Raw genomic sequence first — 17461 nt, forward strand, 5'->3', positions numbered from 1 at the left:
TAAATTCTAATTAACAGCTTCAATGGCATTTTTCATTTAACAATTTCAGCAAACATGACTTTGATTACTTGATAACAATATATATAACAATATAAATGCCCTTTTCTGTCCAACACAGGAGGAATCATCCACTCCAATGGTGGAAAGCGTTATAGTTTGAATTATGGACAGGCTAAGGAAGAGTGTACCAAATATAATGCAGTCATAGCTACAGAAGACCAACTGTATGAAGCCTGGGAGAATGGTTTACGGAGATGTTCAGCTGGATGGCTTAGAGATGGAAAGGCTCAGTATCCGATGCATGAGGTCCTCACATCTTGTGGTAGTACGATAGGAGTTATTGATTGGGGATTTAAAAGCAAGTTAGACCACTACGATGTGTATTGTTATAGAGGTAGGTATTCAGCAGATAGCAAGTTACAGTTATAGAGCTGCCAAACGAGTTCCAAGGAGTTGGCAATTGTTGACCTTCTGTAGAGGTGAAATAGAGGCGGGAGTCCAATTTGGAACGATGAAATCATATACTAAGGCAAGAAATTATCCCCTAGAAACCCATAAGTCACAAACCAGTTTCTCTGAATCACCATGTGGGGGAACAACTTTCCAAAATGGCGGCATCCATCGAAGGGAAGTCTTATGTAACTTCTCGTACGAAAAACAGAATTCAGTTTTAGATTTGATATCATAATGTGTCCCATCCAATGTCAAAATACATGGAGAGAATTACAAAATCATTACTAGGTTCAAGAAAGATGAAATAAGAATTGTAGTACCACACTGGAGCACACGTGGTCATTGCATGTCCATAGCATATGTAGTACTAGTAGAATGTACTTGGTGATACAATTTTCATATTGAATTGACTAATACCTCAAATGTAAGTGAACTATCACCAGGGGCATTCCTACTAGTACTACTTCTACTATGCGTACACATACACTCCAGTACATTATGTGTCAGGCCTACCTTTTTTTTGGAAAATCAATCTTTCTTCAAAATAAGGTTGAACTCGGCAATAATTTTTGTCGTGGATACTCTCCATGTATTTTGACATTGGATAGAACACATTTAAGCCATCAAATCTAAAACTGAATGGCATTTTCAAAATAAAAACTCACTAGCGAAGGACTTTCCTTCGATTGCACCCGCACATAGTGAATCAGAGAAAACTGATTTATGACTTATGGGTTTTTCGGAGATGATTCCCGATTTAGTATCTGATTTAAGTTGTTTCAATATTTGACTTACGTCCCTGTCCTACACCTGTTCTGTAAGGGGGGAACGGGAGGATGGAAGTAATGCTCAGCGTGGAGGTAGTGCACAGGGGGGCATCAAGCATTTGATGCAGGCATTGACTGTGTTTGTGATGGATAGCATTGTTTGTCTTTCTTTCCGTCTTATTCCATGTACGTTGGTTGGTTGTTTATTCATTATGGCCCTAATCTACTACATAGAAAATTACATTGTGATTCTTTAGTCTATTAGGACCCTTTCTTTTTTTACATTACACTGGCTGAATCTACCCCAGCTAGTTATTGGCTAATGAAGACACATGTAGTATTCATATATGAATGACCACATCTCAAATCTTATACATGTACATAAGTACTGCTATATTAGTTACACAGACAATATACCCGTATCTCAACATTTGGCACTTTAATGATGCTTTTATAATGACACCGATATTTGGTTGTACGCACCACCTACATATTCACATACATACATACATACATACATACATACATACATACATACATACATTACATACATACATACATTCAGACAGACAGACACATGCATACACACACACACACATACATACATACATACATACATACATACATACATACATACATACATACATACATACATACATACACACACACATACATATACACACACATACATACATGCATACATACATACATACATACATACATACATACATACATACATACATACATACATACATACATACCTTCACAGTCGTACGCAATGTAGTAAAGATTAATAATATGAAATCAACTAAATTTTATTTCCCCAGAAATTCCAACTACGAGTACTGTTGGAGGTATGTACAACCACTTATTTTCACTAAATTGTTAATAAAATAGATGGTTGATTGTATCGAAGTTTGTTCTATATGAAATGTTTTTCTTAATGATAATAACACAAAAGGTAGTTACATAATAAGACATGCATATATCAAATGTAATAAAGCAAACTGGGAGTGGGGTTCTACTTCTGTGACGTGAACTGCTTGTGCTTGTGCGTGCGTCTGTGACTGACAACTGAACTGACGACTGACTGACAGACTGACTGACTAACTGATGTACATGTAAGTGTGTATGTCTGTCTGCATTTATGTATTTATTCATGTATATATATATATATATATATATATATGTGTGTGTGTGTGTGTGTGTGTAAGTAAGTAAGTACGTATGTGTGTATATGTGTATGCATATGCATGTATGCATGTATGTATGTATGTATGTATGTATGTATGTGTGTGTATGGATGGACAGGTCACTTTTTCTTTAATCATCAAACTGTATTGAGATGCTAATATTTACACACAAAACAAAAGATTACAGGAATGGTGCAATCTTAATCTTCGGTTGTCTTTGCTATGGTAATTGTGATATCCTTCAAATATCCTATGTTTAAATGCTTTTTGACTTCAATTTAGAGTTCAAAATGAAAATTACCAAAATATCCTGAATGGATATAATCTAGATCTGTGACTCGTAACACTTGCTATTGCTGGGTTTCTAGTTGTCTGCTAGGTTTGTTTACAAGGGGACGTGCAGTGATCATGTGATACATCAAGCAAAAAACGGCAGTTGGTGAAAATACGCCTGCATATCTGCAGGGCTCTCGACCAATCAGAATGCGAGATTGGCGACAGGTGACGTATACTGTTGTATATAATGCTTTTGTTCTGTCCATATCACCTACCGTCCCGAAGTGTGTGGCAACACTTGTCCGACATACCTAAATGAAACATTTTAATTAGTGCGCACTGAGCACCATAACAGATAGTCACTGGTGTACTCACTTGGCACCATTATTTAAGAGGTTGGATATTCTTGACATTTTCAAACAGTACAGATTACAGCTTCCCGTTCTCGTTCATGACGTTTTGCGCCTCAGATTACCGGAAACCTTTCAGGATTTCTACACCCCCATTCAACACTCCTTCACAACATGACAGAGCGCCAGAAACGATCTTGCCATCCCAAAAGCAAACCATAGGACTGACCAGTTCACTCTTCAAATATGCAGGTGTTTAAATTATGAAATAGCATCCCTTTCAACATTCGCAACATCAATAGAAGTCATTTCCAAATCCCCGATCAATGTAAACTACATGTAGTTATGCTTCATATTCATGGATTGATTACCGCTTGTCTGTATATTTAAGTAGGTCAATGTTTTGTTTATATATATATATATATATATATATATATATATATATATATATATATATATATATATATATATATATATATATATATATACATATATATATATATATATATAATGTATTTTGTAAATTCTTTCAATGTTGCAATGCATTCAATTTGATCAGCAGCCCAGTAATTAGTAATTCCTAAGGTTGTAAACGGGGATGGACTCGAAAAGTTGCAAAGACATTGTTTTTCGTCTCCCTTTCCCATGTTGAAAATATATATATATATGTGTGTGCGTGTGTGTGTTTCTGGGAATAAAGATTATTATTACTATCCCTAGCAACAATACCATGTCCATATAACAGCCAAATGCAGTTGTGCTACAACACCATCGGCGCTACTTTTAGCGAATGACAACCACATTTGTAGTAGAAAATCTATAGTACTGCACAACTCACAACCTTCAGTACATAGACTTTATTCATGTGCCTAACCGCATTTAATCACCTGCACCTTTCTTGTATGAGAGGTTGTTGACATTTAATTTGACCTACAGTGTAGACCATCATAACCCCATATTGCCAGGTTTATACTTTCTTTTGAAACACTGACCTCTGGCTTTTTCTTTGATCTTCAGGTTCAGTTATCGAAATGCAGCAATTCCCTGCATTGTCAAACAATTTGTACATAACTTTTGTAGTATTCATTTGTTGCCACCAATTTCATTTCAATTATTTCTACATTTTGTCATAGAAAAGTGAAGTATTTGATGGGGTCTGCATCTTCTATGAAGACTTCTTCCTTCTGTTTTTCTTTGTTTCACCTCTATTTCTCATCTCTCGACCATACTTCCGAGACTAATTTAGCAGTACATAATCGCATTTAAAAATCTGTCATTATTATGAAATTGTTGCCTGTCTATAGGGGCACTTAGCATTTATTACCCCAAGGGCCGTTATGCAGCACCTATTATACTAAATAGTTACTAGATAAAAGTATGAGGGGTAATATGACGTCTACAAGTGAACGAATAAGGCCAGGCAGTAAGGGTTTTCATAACACATCACATTATCTGGCAAAGTTCCTTTCCAAGAGTCAGAATACACCTTTGTGCAACTGTAATAGCGCCCAAGGTCAAAAACGAATATTGCCCTCTGTATGCAAAATAATGTCAATTTTGGTTAATGGTCCATACCACGTGAATACGATCTAAGAAAATCACTAATGGCTAAAATGATATATGACACCATTACACGTATCCGTCAGTGAGTATGTGCCAGGTAGGTGTCTGATATATAAATCTACGTTTTTATAATTGTGTATTATATATTATTGCATGTTTTCCGATTACAGCGGTTTTCCTTGTTCGAGAAACAGCGACTGCACGCTACGAGTTAACTTTCAGTGAGGCTGAGTTAGAGTGCACAAAGTATGATGCTGTCCTAGCAACTAATGAGCAGTTAGAGGAAGCCTGGTTAAGGGGATTAGGGTACTGTTCAGGTGGATGGCTGGCAGATGAGAGTGTTAAGTATCCAATGCAGTACGAGCGGTCGGGATGTGGTAACAAGGCAGGGATTATATCTTATGCAAATCCGACAAAATTGTATGATGCGTACTGTTATAGAGGTAAGTGGAACAATTCACACGGGATATATGTTCATAACATAATATTACGCACAGATACATATACACACGCGCGCACGCACGCATGTGTAATGCACGCTCGTTTTTGCAAGTTACTGAAGTAATAATAAAAAGGTTCCAACTGCTATTTTTCCTATCAACGGTTAGCAATGCAATACAACACACTTTGTATTCGAGTGCAAGAGGCAAACACGGAAAGCTGCTCAACGCGCCCGTCCCACTAGACTGACATGTTGGTGATCTCATTTCACTAAAACTTAAAAATTAGAAAGACTCGATCATTTTGTAATTCAAGCTCAGTGGTTGTTCATTGAACAACTTTCTTTTCGCATATTGAAACAATTTGATGTATGTTGTCTTCTCATCCATGTATACGTCTGTCAAGTTACATCTTGTAATCTGTAATCTGTAAGTAGTTGCATAGTAGGGAATTAGTTGGCTACAATTTTGATTGCAACTAGATATTTTGTAAATCCAGTGTCAAACATAATGGTTCATGTATTCTTATTATTATTTACAGATGTAGCTCCGAATCGGGAAGGAGCAGGTACGATGACACTATATATGACTTTCGAGACAAGTAGTTTGTCTAAAGTTAACGCAGTTTCATGACTAAGGTCAAACCTGTTCTTTTTTCGAGGGTTGATTGCATATACACGGGGAAAAATATTGTTGCAAATGCATAAATCTGAACATCGGTTTTGTATATCATGCATTATTCATTTTGTAATGATTATATACTAGTACGTTCACAAATCTGTTAGTGTATTGAATTCTGGGGAAATTATTATCTCCAACTGCTCTAGATCAATTTGTCTGTCTACAAAAGATGACTGTTCGATCTATATCTCTGACTATCATACCCACTCTACTCCTCTCTTCATTTTTGAATCGGTTTAACATCTTGACATTTACAAACCTTGTGAACTTCAAATTGTATATTCATCTTCCACCTAAAACACTGTGTTATACACATTCTTACAGACCAGTTGCCCCATAGCTATTCGGCCAGAGAACATGCCGATCCCAAAGGTTAACCTCTCAATTAGTCAACGCATTTTCAAGTATGCAACTAACAAACCCGGAATTCCGCTTCGATGAAATTAAGAACGTCATACGTGCAATAGTATATAGTCTATAGACGTAGATTTAAAGCAGTATCTTCTGAGGGAGTGAACTCTATCTTTCAATCCCCTTCAACTTGGTTCTGTAATGTTATAGATAGATAGATAGATAGATAGATAGATAGATAGATAGATAGATAGATAGATAGATAGATAGATAGATAGATAGATAGATAGATAGTTAGATAGATATACAGATAGATAGAGAGATAGAGAGATAGATAGATTGGTAACAAAATAGTTTATTTTTCTTATTTGATTGGTTAATGTACTAATCTTTGTCCTCATTCACAGTTACGTTTCACGTGGAATCTCCAGAAGGCCGATATCAACTAACATTTGCTGAAGCTATCAAAGAATGTCAGAAATATAATGCAGAGATCGCAAGTCTTGCCCAACTTTATGAAGCCTGGGAACAAGGGTTGGGTATTTGCCGAGCTGGCTGGTTATCGAGTGGACAGATTAGGTTCCCTACTCAGGAAGCAATCGAACATTGTGGTAACGCAATAGGAATCATGAAGCCGGTCTCAAAAAGTAACTTCGAAAAGTATGACGTATTTTGCTATGGAGGTAAGAGAAAGACAAACACAAATTCTATCCTTAACTGTGTGTAAGTTGGATTTCTTTTGATTTGGTGCCAATAGTTGCAAGCTTCAGCAGGTACAGCCTACGGATAAGCAAGGATAAAATCTTTCCGTAATGTTGAATATCACTACTTCCAAGTTCATTGTAATTGTGCTACTTTATAAGTAAAATACTGCCATGTGATATATATCTGCAATTAATAATTTATAACGTGCACATTAAGCTTAAGTGTAAAAGTATAATTTTATGCTTGCTTTAATTAACATCCCAGTAGTGATGTCTCTCAATGCAATCAATATGTAAACAATATGTTAACAGTACAACAATGCAAGCTAGTCTTAAACCAACTGTAAAGTAAACATAAATATCATAATTATGACTACTACATCTCGCTTAGATTTAGAGATATATCATAGTTGTGGCATTCTCATTACATTGTAATCAGTTTGCTGTTTGAAAGCTGATAACATTGCTTATAGATTGACTACACGTGGAAAAGATCTGCTAGTCATTCAGTTAAACAGTGTTATTTTACACATGATACTGACTCTACCAATGGTTGTGGCAAGCAGGAAACACGGCTTAGTTGGGTGCTAAGAGTAGTAAAACAAAACTACTTGTGACACATTGATGACTAGTGTCACCACAACATACATAATTACAATTGATTGTATATTAGCTGTTGTATTAGCGTATGAAATCGTTACATAAATCTAGTTTTCCAAAATAAAAATAATAAATACGTATTTGTATGCTGGCATGTTATGACCATTTCCGGAAATATTAATGATTTTCAATTACTACATATGAAAGACAAAACAAGGTAACTTTAATATACTCTTAATATCATGCAGTGGTAAACCTTTAACCAAAAGCAAACTGTGATTTCTTTATTTCTATTGTTAGTTCCTGAAACTACTGAAGTTATCCCAGAGATAGAGATTCCAGAGCAGCCAACGGAAGTTGGTAATATAGTTTTTTTCAGTTCGCCCTTTAGGTGGGACTATTACAAAGTGTTCCATCCATCTGTTTGTGTATTCATATGTGTGTCCGTCTGTAATACGAAAACCTTGTAACGCCCAATTTTATTCAAGCCTGGTGGCAAGAGGATGGCATATGATATGGGACATATGCATATCACTTTCTTTCGCGACGTATGCAAATTTGACGGCCATATTTGTCGTTAAAATCACATTTTACTACATATCTCAACAACTGTAAAACGCAGAGGTCCTATTCAAGTGTCGATGCCCATATTATCGAATACAAGCTTTTTTTAAGACCTTGACCTTCAGGGTCAATTATCGAAATTAAGAAATTTCATGTAATCAAAGACACTTTGTAGTATTCATATAGATGCCACGTACTTTTAAATCATATTCACATGAAATATTGTAGGAGATAAATACTTTGCTCTTCATATTACTTTTTACTGAATAGAAAACATATTTGTTGTAACAAATCATGTATTGCATAACTCAAAACCCGAAGTACACAGAGAATCCATTAAAATGGCTACGCCCATATTATCAGGCAATAGGTTCTGTTAAGGGTACATTATCAAAATCAATTAATTCTTGCATATTGTAGATACTTTGAGGTAATTAAGTGTGACCAATATTTGGTAATAAAGGTAATAAATAACTTCACATAATACGTTTGGAGCTCATATAAATTTTTCACTAAATGGCAGCCATATTTTGTGTACAAAATGACAATTTATGTAACATTTCTGGGGAACCATATCAGACAAACCAGACATATAGACTTCTACATCGAAATGTTTACTCCTATAGTATAGGATGTTACCTTTCTGCTTATATGACCTTTCTCTTAGTATCTTTATATTTGACCCTGACCTTAACAAAATTTGACAAAATAAATCAGGCATTTTAGTCACACAGAAATAAAGTATATGTATGTATGTATGTATGTATGTATGTATGTATGTATGTATGTATTTATATGTATTTATATGTATGTATGTATGTATGTATGTATGTATGTATGTATGTATGTATGTATGTATTTATATGTATTTATATGTATTTATATGTATGTATGTATGTATGTATGTATGTATGTATGTATGTATGTATGTATTTATATGTATTTATATGTATGTATGTATGTATGTATGTATGTATGTATGTATGTATGTGTGTGATTCGTTCTTGTGCTTGTCACTATATAGGTGTATAATTCAGTAGGTATGGAAATATTACCTATTTAGTTCGAATCATTTTAGTTTATCAACGTTATTACCTTTAGGGTAGGACAAAATGAAATGACAGTACAGAGTACAGAGACGTGTGGATATTTCCACTATTTCGATTATGTAACTAACTACAAGAAAGAAGTTATACATACATACATACATACATACATACATACATACATACATACATACATACATACATACATACATACATACATACATACACACTTGCATGCATACTTGCATACAGGCAGACATGCATACAGACTGACTGACTGACTGACTGACAGACAGACAGACAGACAGACAGACAGACAGACAGACAGACAGACAGACAAAAGAATAACATGAAATCCCTTTAATAGATATACTGGAGATAAAAATGCGAACTTGTCATCTATCAGGTACTGAAACACCAACATATTCCTCTGATCAAATGAGTGTTGTGAAAATGTGGGTTATTGCAGAACGGTAAGGTTATTCAAGGTCCCTGCTTGATATATTTACTTGTTCGTTCGTTCGTTTGTTTATTTATTTATTTATTTATTTACTTGTTGATTTTATCTATGTGATCTTTCTTTTCATACTTGAATGTTATTGCTTTTGTATACATAGTCTGTGTGGATCCTGCATCTTTAAGCAATGTGGCGGGGGGCAGACCCGTCAAACAGAGTAGCACTGACACGAAGGCTGGTGGAGAAGCCGAAAAGGCTGTTGACGGAAATAATAATAGTGACATGATAGTTGGCCAGTCCTGTGCCCAAACTGAAAAGGAGTCTGAACCATGGTGGGTGGTAGATTTGGGTGAATCATATGACATCTACCAAGTTCTGATAACTCATAGACAAGATTGTTGCTGTAAGTGGAAATACTATATTTTTGTTTTCTAAATGAATATGGTGGTAGTTTTTGGGACTTGAAATTGGCCTATGCAGGCTTTGAAATTGTAACTAATTCGTTATTCCTATCTATACATTATTGTACTGTTTTAGAAGCATTTTCTACAAAGTGTTGTATGACTTAAAAATAAAGCGAATGGTTTCATGCTGGTTGACCAACAGTCAATATTTGCACTGGAAGTGATGAACCTTTGCAAATGTCAACCCCTTACAGTAATTACATGTAGTGCAATATATACCATGTAGAAACACAAATCAATTAACAAATCAATACGCCAGTTTCTAAATCCTGTGGATAATCATGTGACATTTGCAATGGCAGGAGGGGCGAGGGTATTATATATCGTGTGAAGGAAATTGCTGTGGCAATGACATTCCTTCTGAACTTTCTAGACATGTATGGTTATGTATTTCATATCTTTTATTTCTACCAGTAAGCTCATATTCAACTGTTTCTGTGAATTTTACATAAGTTTCAATTTTGAAAGCATCACAGGTCTTATTATTGGCAATGATGTTAATTATTTATTTAGAAATATATAATAAGCGAGGATAATCATTATATATATGATATTATTTATATATGAATGCATGAAACACTTTGTACTGTCTCCTTGGTATCTTGCTTATATTGTATTATTTATACCGTTCTACATACATTTATACTGAGCGCTGTTTACTCCAGCATAGACATTTTACATATGAGTTTGTATGTGTGTGTGTGTGTGTGTTTGTGTGTGTATACAGCCATACATGCATTAGCATTATTTATTTCGTTCAATTACATATGTACATATAAATATCTTTCAGTGAGACATATCCTGAACGCACAGGTACGAGTTGGTGATGATGAAACATTCAGTAACAATCCTAAGTGTGGTAATATGGTTACAAGAAAAATGATGAAGGGGGAATCCATTCCGATTAGCTGTGGATGTGATACACCGATGAGAGGAAGATATGTGAGCATTGAGATAGTTGATAAGAAGATAGCATTGACTCTGTGTGAAGTTGAAGTATTAGCATGACTTCTTTAAATTAGTTCCCGATGCTTCAGAGACTAGATTATTATTATTCTGAGATGAGATAAGATAAGATAAGATTAGATAAGAAATAGGATAATATAAGAAATAAGATAAGATACGATAAGATAAGATAAGATAAGATAAGACAAGAAATAATATAAAATAAGATAAGAAATAAGATAAGATGAGGTGAAAGACAAGACAAGACAAGACAAGACAAGTGTGATTTTTTTCCCATGAAGGTCAAGGTAAACTATGTCCAACGACCGCTGACATTTTCAAGTCACTGCCCACGACTTGTTATGATTGTATCATTTCTGGATCTTTAAGTGTTGTAGATATTGTGTAATAAGAATTAAAATTAAGTATACCGGAAATGGAGTTTTAAGTATAGGGTAAAATTAAAAGTTGGGTATCAGGTAGAGTTAGCAGGTATGTAGTCATACCAAAGGTAACGGTAAACATTTTAAAAAATACTATAGAACAGAAATCACAATTGCAGGAATGTTACATTTTGACGTAGGGTCGATCGCACAATGTTGCACAATAAGCGAACATCGTTCGTTTGGCACCCCCCCCCCCTTAAATGAACGTTCACAAGTTCGACATCACATTTTTATAGATGATGTAAACCATGATGCAAAATATATCGGTTATAACACTACGATCGTTGCAATGTTAAAACATGGTAAACATGAATTTCAAACCTTATGAACATGTTTACTGAGATGATGGTAAGATAAGCACATCAAAATACTACTGTAAACCCAGAAGTGTATCTCAAAGTAGAATTAAATTGTTATCATTTTATGAACATCTCAGTAGTATATATATAAGCTGTGTCATTGAAGGCATGAATGTTCAGCAGTCTCATTAACGCCAGACCCACCCCCCAAAAAACAAAACCAAACAAACATACAAACAGACAGACATACACAAACAAACAAACAAACAAAGAAACAAAACACGAACCAAGTTCGCTTTTTCAGCTAGTTTGACATCGTGCGATCGTCTTTTTTTTGGCGCATGTTATTGAAATATGGGTTGTATCAAATGTATGCTGTCTTTGGCTTCGAATTATTGGTAATACAGTATCACGCAAACAACCATGGATTATTCATCTGTGAATTGAAATTCATTGGTGTATATGTAGGTGTGAGTCGCATGATGATTGAATATATAACAAAACAGAACGGAATCCACATGTCGAGTTGGATGCCAAATATAATATCATCAAATGGTTTCGTAAATGCATTTTGTAAAGAACCCAAAGCAAGTGTTCCAGCTCTCCAAATGCATTCAAATTATCTTTTCGTCCCAAAACCTTCCCCAGCCCTGCCTTCCATGCACAGGAAGGTCCGGGTGTATATTAGATAGACGGAAATGGCCGCCAAAATTAATTACGGACTGGTGACACTCGCTTCTATCGTACTTCTGTAGAACATTTTTTTTAAAGTTGTTGTGCAGACTCTATTAACCAGATGAAATATATTTAAGGAGGTACTGCGTCGCATGAAGTTTACAACATGTGCCGTGTGTGATTGAACATAATAGAATGTGGCGTAATGCATTGTAAGTGTTCTTAGCAATTTATTCGACTTACTTTGGTCAACATTTAATTTAAACCATTGAACTGAATGTCTGAACAAAAAACAAAACAAATGGTGGCACATTCCGTCAAGACAAATTTTAACCCCTTCATGTATATGTTAGGAATCATCACTCCATACCTTTTGAAAATAACTGTGATGTTTTATGTTTTGATTACAACATACAGATAAATGCACAATGAAAATAAGACAATATTAATGAGATTTGTAAATCAAGTTGTGTTTCGAAGTAGAAGTAGTAGATTAGGAATACTATGACAGGCACCTAGTGTAATTTACGTGATGTTGTTATCCTCAGTAGTCAGTCCGATGGATAGTGAATTGGAGGTTTCATCTCACTCGAATGGAAATGCTCATGCGTGCGTCTCATAAAGGGTACCTTCTTTTGTTAAACCAATCACTATACTTAGTACTTTACAAGACGATTACGAATTATGGCATTTACGAACGCAAACATAGCATTTGTACGACATGAAAATAAGCTGATCATGGATTCATATATGATTTATAAATAGACAAACCGCCATTTCTTGTTAGAATCGCATACTATATGGATATATCAATACACGAAGATTTTGTTTTAAAATGTAATATTTTGTGACAACAAATTCAGTAGAAGTTGTTGAAAGAAGCACGAAATTGATTATAAGAAGTATTGATTTTTATCATGCATGCAAGAAAAACGATTATAAATTAGAAATATACTCTAACCGATGACAACATTAAATGTATCAATACAAACATGATTCAATGTTTTGAAAGTACTTTAAGGAATATGACAATACATGGTCTGCCATTCTCAGTCTGCTAGAATGATTGAGGTCAACGTGTGGAATGAGTTATTATATATGATCGCAATGTGATACCGGTATGTCAATATCTGAATACTATATTATTATTATTATTATTATTATTATTATTATGATTATTACAAGTGAAGGGGTTTAAATAGTATATAATAATAAAGCATTATGTGAGAGACAATTTAGAGGAATGGTGCCTTTAGGTCCTATTTGTCAATAACATGTATCCGTTTGAGCATATATTTGTTATGCTGGCTGACGTTTGAGGGTGCCCTTTAACAACTTTAACTGTAAATACTTAATTCTATTCGAAAATGATCTCATACTTTCGTACTCGCGAACTTACAGAGATCGGATGAGAAAGGGCTTTACGATAAGACAACACATCCACTGATTATGGATGGGCTATGACTAAGTCTCGGAAATGTCCGTTTTTATGTGTACATGTATGTACTCCAAAATCTATGGTTGTCAAAATCACTACATCTCTTTGATTTGCTTCTTTTAAGAAAAATATGGCAGGCTGATTTTCCATGGCCACGTCAGTATCAAACGCTAGGCCCCCCTTTGATAATGATAATAACTGATGTGTTGTCGCAGTACAGTATACTATGATTACTCTAGTGTTATAGCAAAGTGGCTAGCTAGCCCCACAAATAGCAAAGTTGTCGGAAAATTTTGTCAGATTACTATCTGTTGAAAACTGTGTACTCACTTTTTTTTAATTATTTCATTTTTCTTCCATACGGAAGAGATTTATTAGGGGGTGAAAGTCTGTGTGTGTGTGTGTGTGTCATCGTTTTCTCCGAAAACTGGCTCAATTCAAACGAAATTTGGAACAACTGTTCCATTGAGTAATGGCAAGAACTAATTAGGTTTTTGTAAAAAAAAAAAATTCCATAATTATCGATCGATCGTCTGGTTGCACACACGCTTCATTTCGAAAGTTCGCCACCAATGTCGATGTAAGGTAAACTAGGAAGCTACGGAATGGATACTCGCTGTCATTCTGAGAAAGACTCTGTTTTCATGAGTTTCAAGTGTTTGTATTGATACTTTCGTTGCATATGAAGATTATTACATCAAAGCATGGAGGTGAGCACTGAAAATACACATCATCTGTAAGCGTTATTGCAAAAATATACAGTCATGATCGTCTGCTCATATGTACATGTTTACGTTTTTAGCCTGATCGCCTCCTCTACATCTGAAGTGGTGCCCATACACACGAATTTCTGCTCTCTGAGCCACACAGCCAATCAGGTTGTGTCTTACTGTTTATAGTGTACACAATGCAATGCAATGCAATGTGAGGTGACAGAAATGTTCACGATAAGGACGTTTTTTTAGAAATCATTTATTAAATTTCCCCCTTTCAGAGTTCATATAACACAACTGTGGCAAATATTTCTATGAATCGTACAATATTTCATGACTACTTTACGTTCGAGGAGAAGCGTACTACAGAGAACGCCTACGCGTTCACTCGATGGAGATAAACATGAACACTTCCCGGGAAACGCGTTCCAATGTAGCTTACATATACATAAGACGAAATGCATAGAGGTACATCTAAACAAGAATTCTTTAATTACCGTAAATATATAACAAAAACTGAATGTTTTTACAGTTGAAATACTTCGTAGTTGTCAGTTGGCTGTGTCCACAAGTAACGCCATGTTTCGTTGATATTCAATGCGTATGCCGATGACAAGTAAGACGCAACCTGATTGGCTGTGTGGCTCAATGAGCAGAAATTCGTTTGTATGGGCGCCACTTCAGATGTAGAGGAGGCGATCAGGCTAAAAACGTAAAAATACGAAGGTCAATTCAAGCAAAATAACAAATGTAAAATAGCAATGAATGATTAACCGACATCTACATCAGATACTAATCAGATTGGGACTTATCATGCCTGGCTGACGTCACCAACGGTTTGTTTCTGTAAATCAGACACTATACATATATTTCATTGTAAAATGGCGGGGAGTTTCACACTATATTTGCCACTCACTGTCGCAGTTTTCAGACAGACTCTGTTTTCGGACAGATATCGACTCGTCTCGCGATCCTTGCTGTTTTCTCCGGAACTGTCATATTGTCATGCCGGAAATCATTTGTATGAAAGATCAGGCGACTCTAAAGGTTTGATTCAACACCAATTTTTGTGGTGTTCGTTTTGAGAGCACTAATATCGGCGATCACAAAGTTACTGTATGTAACAACACTGCCGTAGTTGTCTCTGTTTTCGCTAAAGCAAAATACGCGGAGATCCTGGACGGAGATGTTGCAAAATCACGTGAATATCATTTCGATCATATTTAAATCTACAAATATCTCATTGATATTTTTCTCCAGGTGCTCAGTTCAAACTAGATGACATTTCTTTGAAATCCAGCTGTTTATATGGTATGTATATGGAGCAAAGAAGTGGCTCAGATATCGGACAGTGTTCATGTTTGCGTGCCCAAGACTGCCAAGCGGTGCGTTATTCATGAACTGTGATCGAATGCTGGGTCGGGTTCGGTAGTAGGACAGTGTTCATTATCATTCCTTTGCAAAAACAATCATATTTAGGGAGGTATTCGTATTTTTGGCAGCTGTTCACAGTCACCATCTGCCCGCTCTGCCCGCAGTTATATAACATATGTAAACATCTATTGTCATGATTCTGAAAATTTGGAGTCGATCTTTTAAATCGACTATAAACGTAGCAACAGATCAAAATACTCTCCAAGCTTGCCTTTTTCATTTTTTTGTATTGCACTTTCTTTGTTTATGACATCAGTTATGTAGTATTTAGCTGTTTTCTTGTGTATACATGAACTTCTAACAACAGGTGAATGACTTGGGTTTACTAGTTGTATATTGCGAGTGCACAATGTCATGTACATGTAACTCTAGAGGGTGACATCAAAGGTAGGTCAAGTGATGTCCTCGTTCGGATGTGAAATATTTATTGACAGAGGCAGCATCAACCGATGTTTCTTGGTAGGTACAGTACAAGCCGGAAATTGGTAACACGCGTACAGCTATTGCGTCTTGGGCGTAGACGAGTTCTCTCGAGCTGTCCATTCATCCACAGACAATAGAAACCATTAAATCGTAGATTTAGATAAACGATATTTTAATTTCAACTTAAACTAGGCAAATGTGGTGGTAATATGACCATAGGTATGCCGTTCTGTTTGAAACAAATGAATGTAATTTGGATTACAAAGTAATTAGTCGGGTTTTTGTGTCGTTCATGATACTGTTTATTAATCTTTCCATGTGAACCTCCGGACTTCGACAGAGGTATGCACCATGTACATGAACAATGACAATAAATATATTCAACTTTGTTGAAGCACCACTAGTAATCAGAGTATTCACACACATTTATGAATTTGGAAAGGTTATTTTGAATTGTGTAACGGTGATTGAATTTATAAATCAAACATAGTGGCAACATTCATACTTTACACTACAAATAAGTAAATCGACGTGGAAGTTCGTGTCTGATTCCTAATACATGTACTGTTGTCAGAATACTAAGTCATTGATGTAGGGGTTACAAATTAGAGGACAATGTAATCCACAAAGTTATTTCTGACTTTAAATCCTGTTGGAAAAGACCCTAAGAAAAATGCATAAGCAGCAATTATGAGTGTTACTTTTTTGCAGTGTTTATCCAATAACAATCGTCGAATAACATGACCCTGTCCGAAAACTGCGACAGTGAGTGTACATAGAGGAGTTGTGGAAATTTGACGGAATTTAGAGTTCTTCGATTCAAACTGAAATAATCATAAAACAAAAATCTACAGTGCATCAAAAGTCTGAAAGTCTTGAAATGTTTTGCTCTTTATTCGGGAATTTCGGAACCAAATTAAACTTCAGGAGAAGTCATTTTAATTGAAACTCAAGCATTATTTTAGCCACCCCTTCTGTCACCTACACTATACTACAGTGGAGATATAAAATCATATGGTACAATGATGCATTGGAAGGAGACAACTCCAAAGGTGAAAAAAAAAATTGAAAATAAGACAGTGTAGGAGGCCATTTAGAAGCATAAAATATCAAACCATAGACATAATAAAATACCAGAATTGAAACAATTGCCATTACATATTATTTGAAAGTGTATTT

General features: G+C 35.3%; 1 protein-coding gene across 1 annotated transcript in view; it reads left to right on the plus strand.

Annotated features, from left to right (window-relative positions):
- LOC144441189 (aggrecan core protein-like) overlaps nucleotides 1–13065 on the plus strand; it is a 36751-nt gene extending 23686 nt beyond the window's left edge. Inside the window, exons 8-15 of the mRNA XM_078130743.1 lie at nucleotides 119–394; nucleotides 2048–2074; nucleotides 4773–5045; nucleotides 5584–5610; nucleotides 6482–6757; nucleotides 7679–7738; nucleotides 9606–9848; nucleotides 10700–13065. Of these exons, the coding sequence (XP_077986869.1) occupies nucleotides 119–394; nucleotides 2048–2074; nucleotides 4773–5045; nucleotides 5584–5610; nucleotides 6482–6757; nucleotides 7679–7738; nucleotides 9606–9848; nucleotides 10700–10917 (1400 nt within the window). The 3' untranslated portion in view covers nucleotides 10918–13065. The remainder of the gene's footprint in view (nucleotides 1–118; nucleotides 395–2047; nucleotides 2075–4772; nucleotides 5046–5583; nucleotides 5611–6481; nucleotides 6758–7678; nucleotides 7739–9605; nucleotides 9849–10699) is intronic.
- Nucleotides 13066–17461: the final 4396 nt, after the last annotated feature.

This window comes from Glandiceps talaboti, chromosome 1 (genome assembly GCF_964340395.1).
Source record: "Glandiceps talaboti chromosome 1, keGlaTala1.1, whole genome shotgun sequence".
Taxonomy (NCBI): domain Eukaryota; kingdom Metazoa; phylum Hemichordata; class Enteropneusta; family Spengelidae; genus Glandiceps; species Glandiceps talaboti.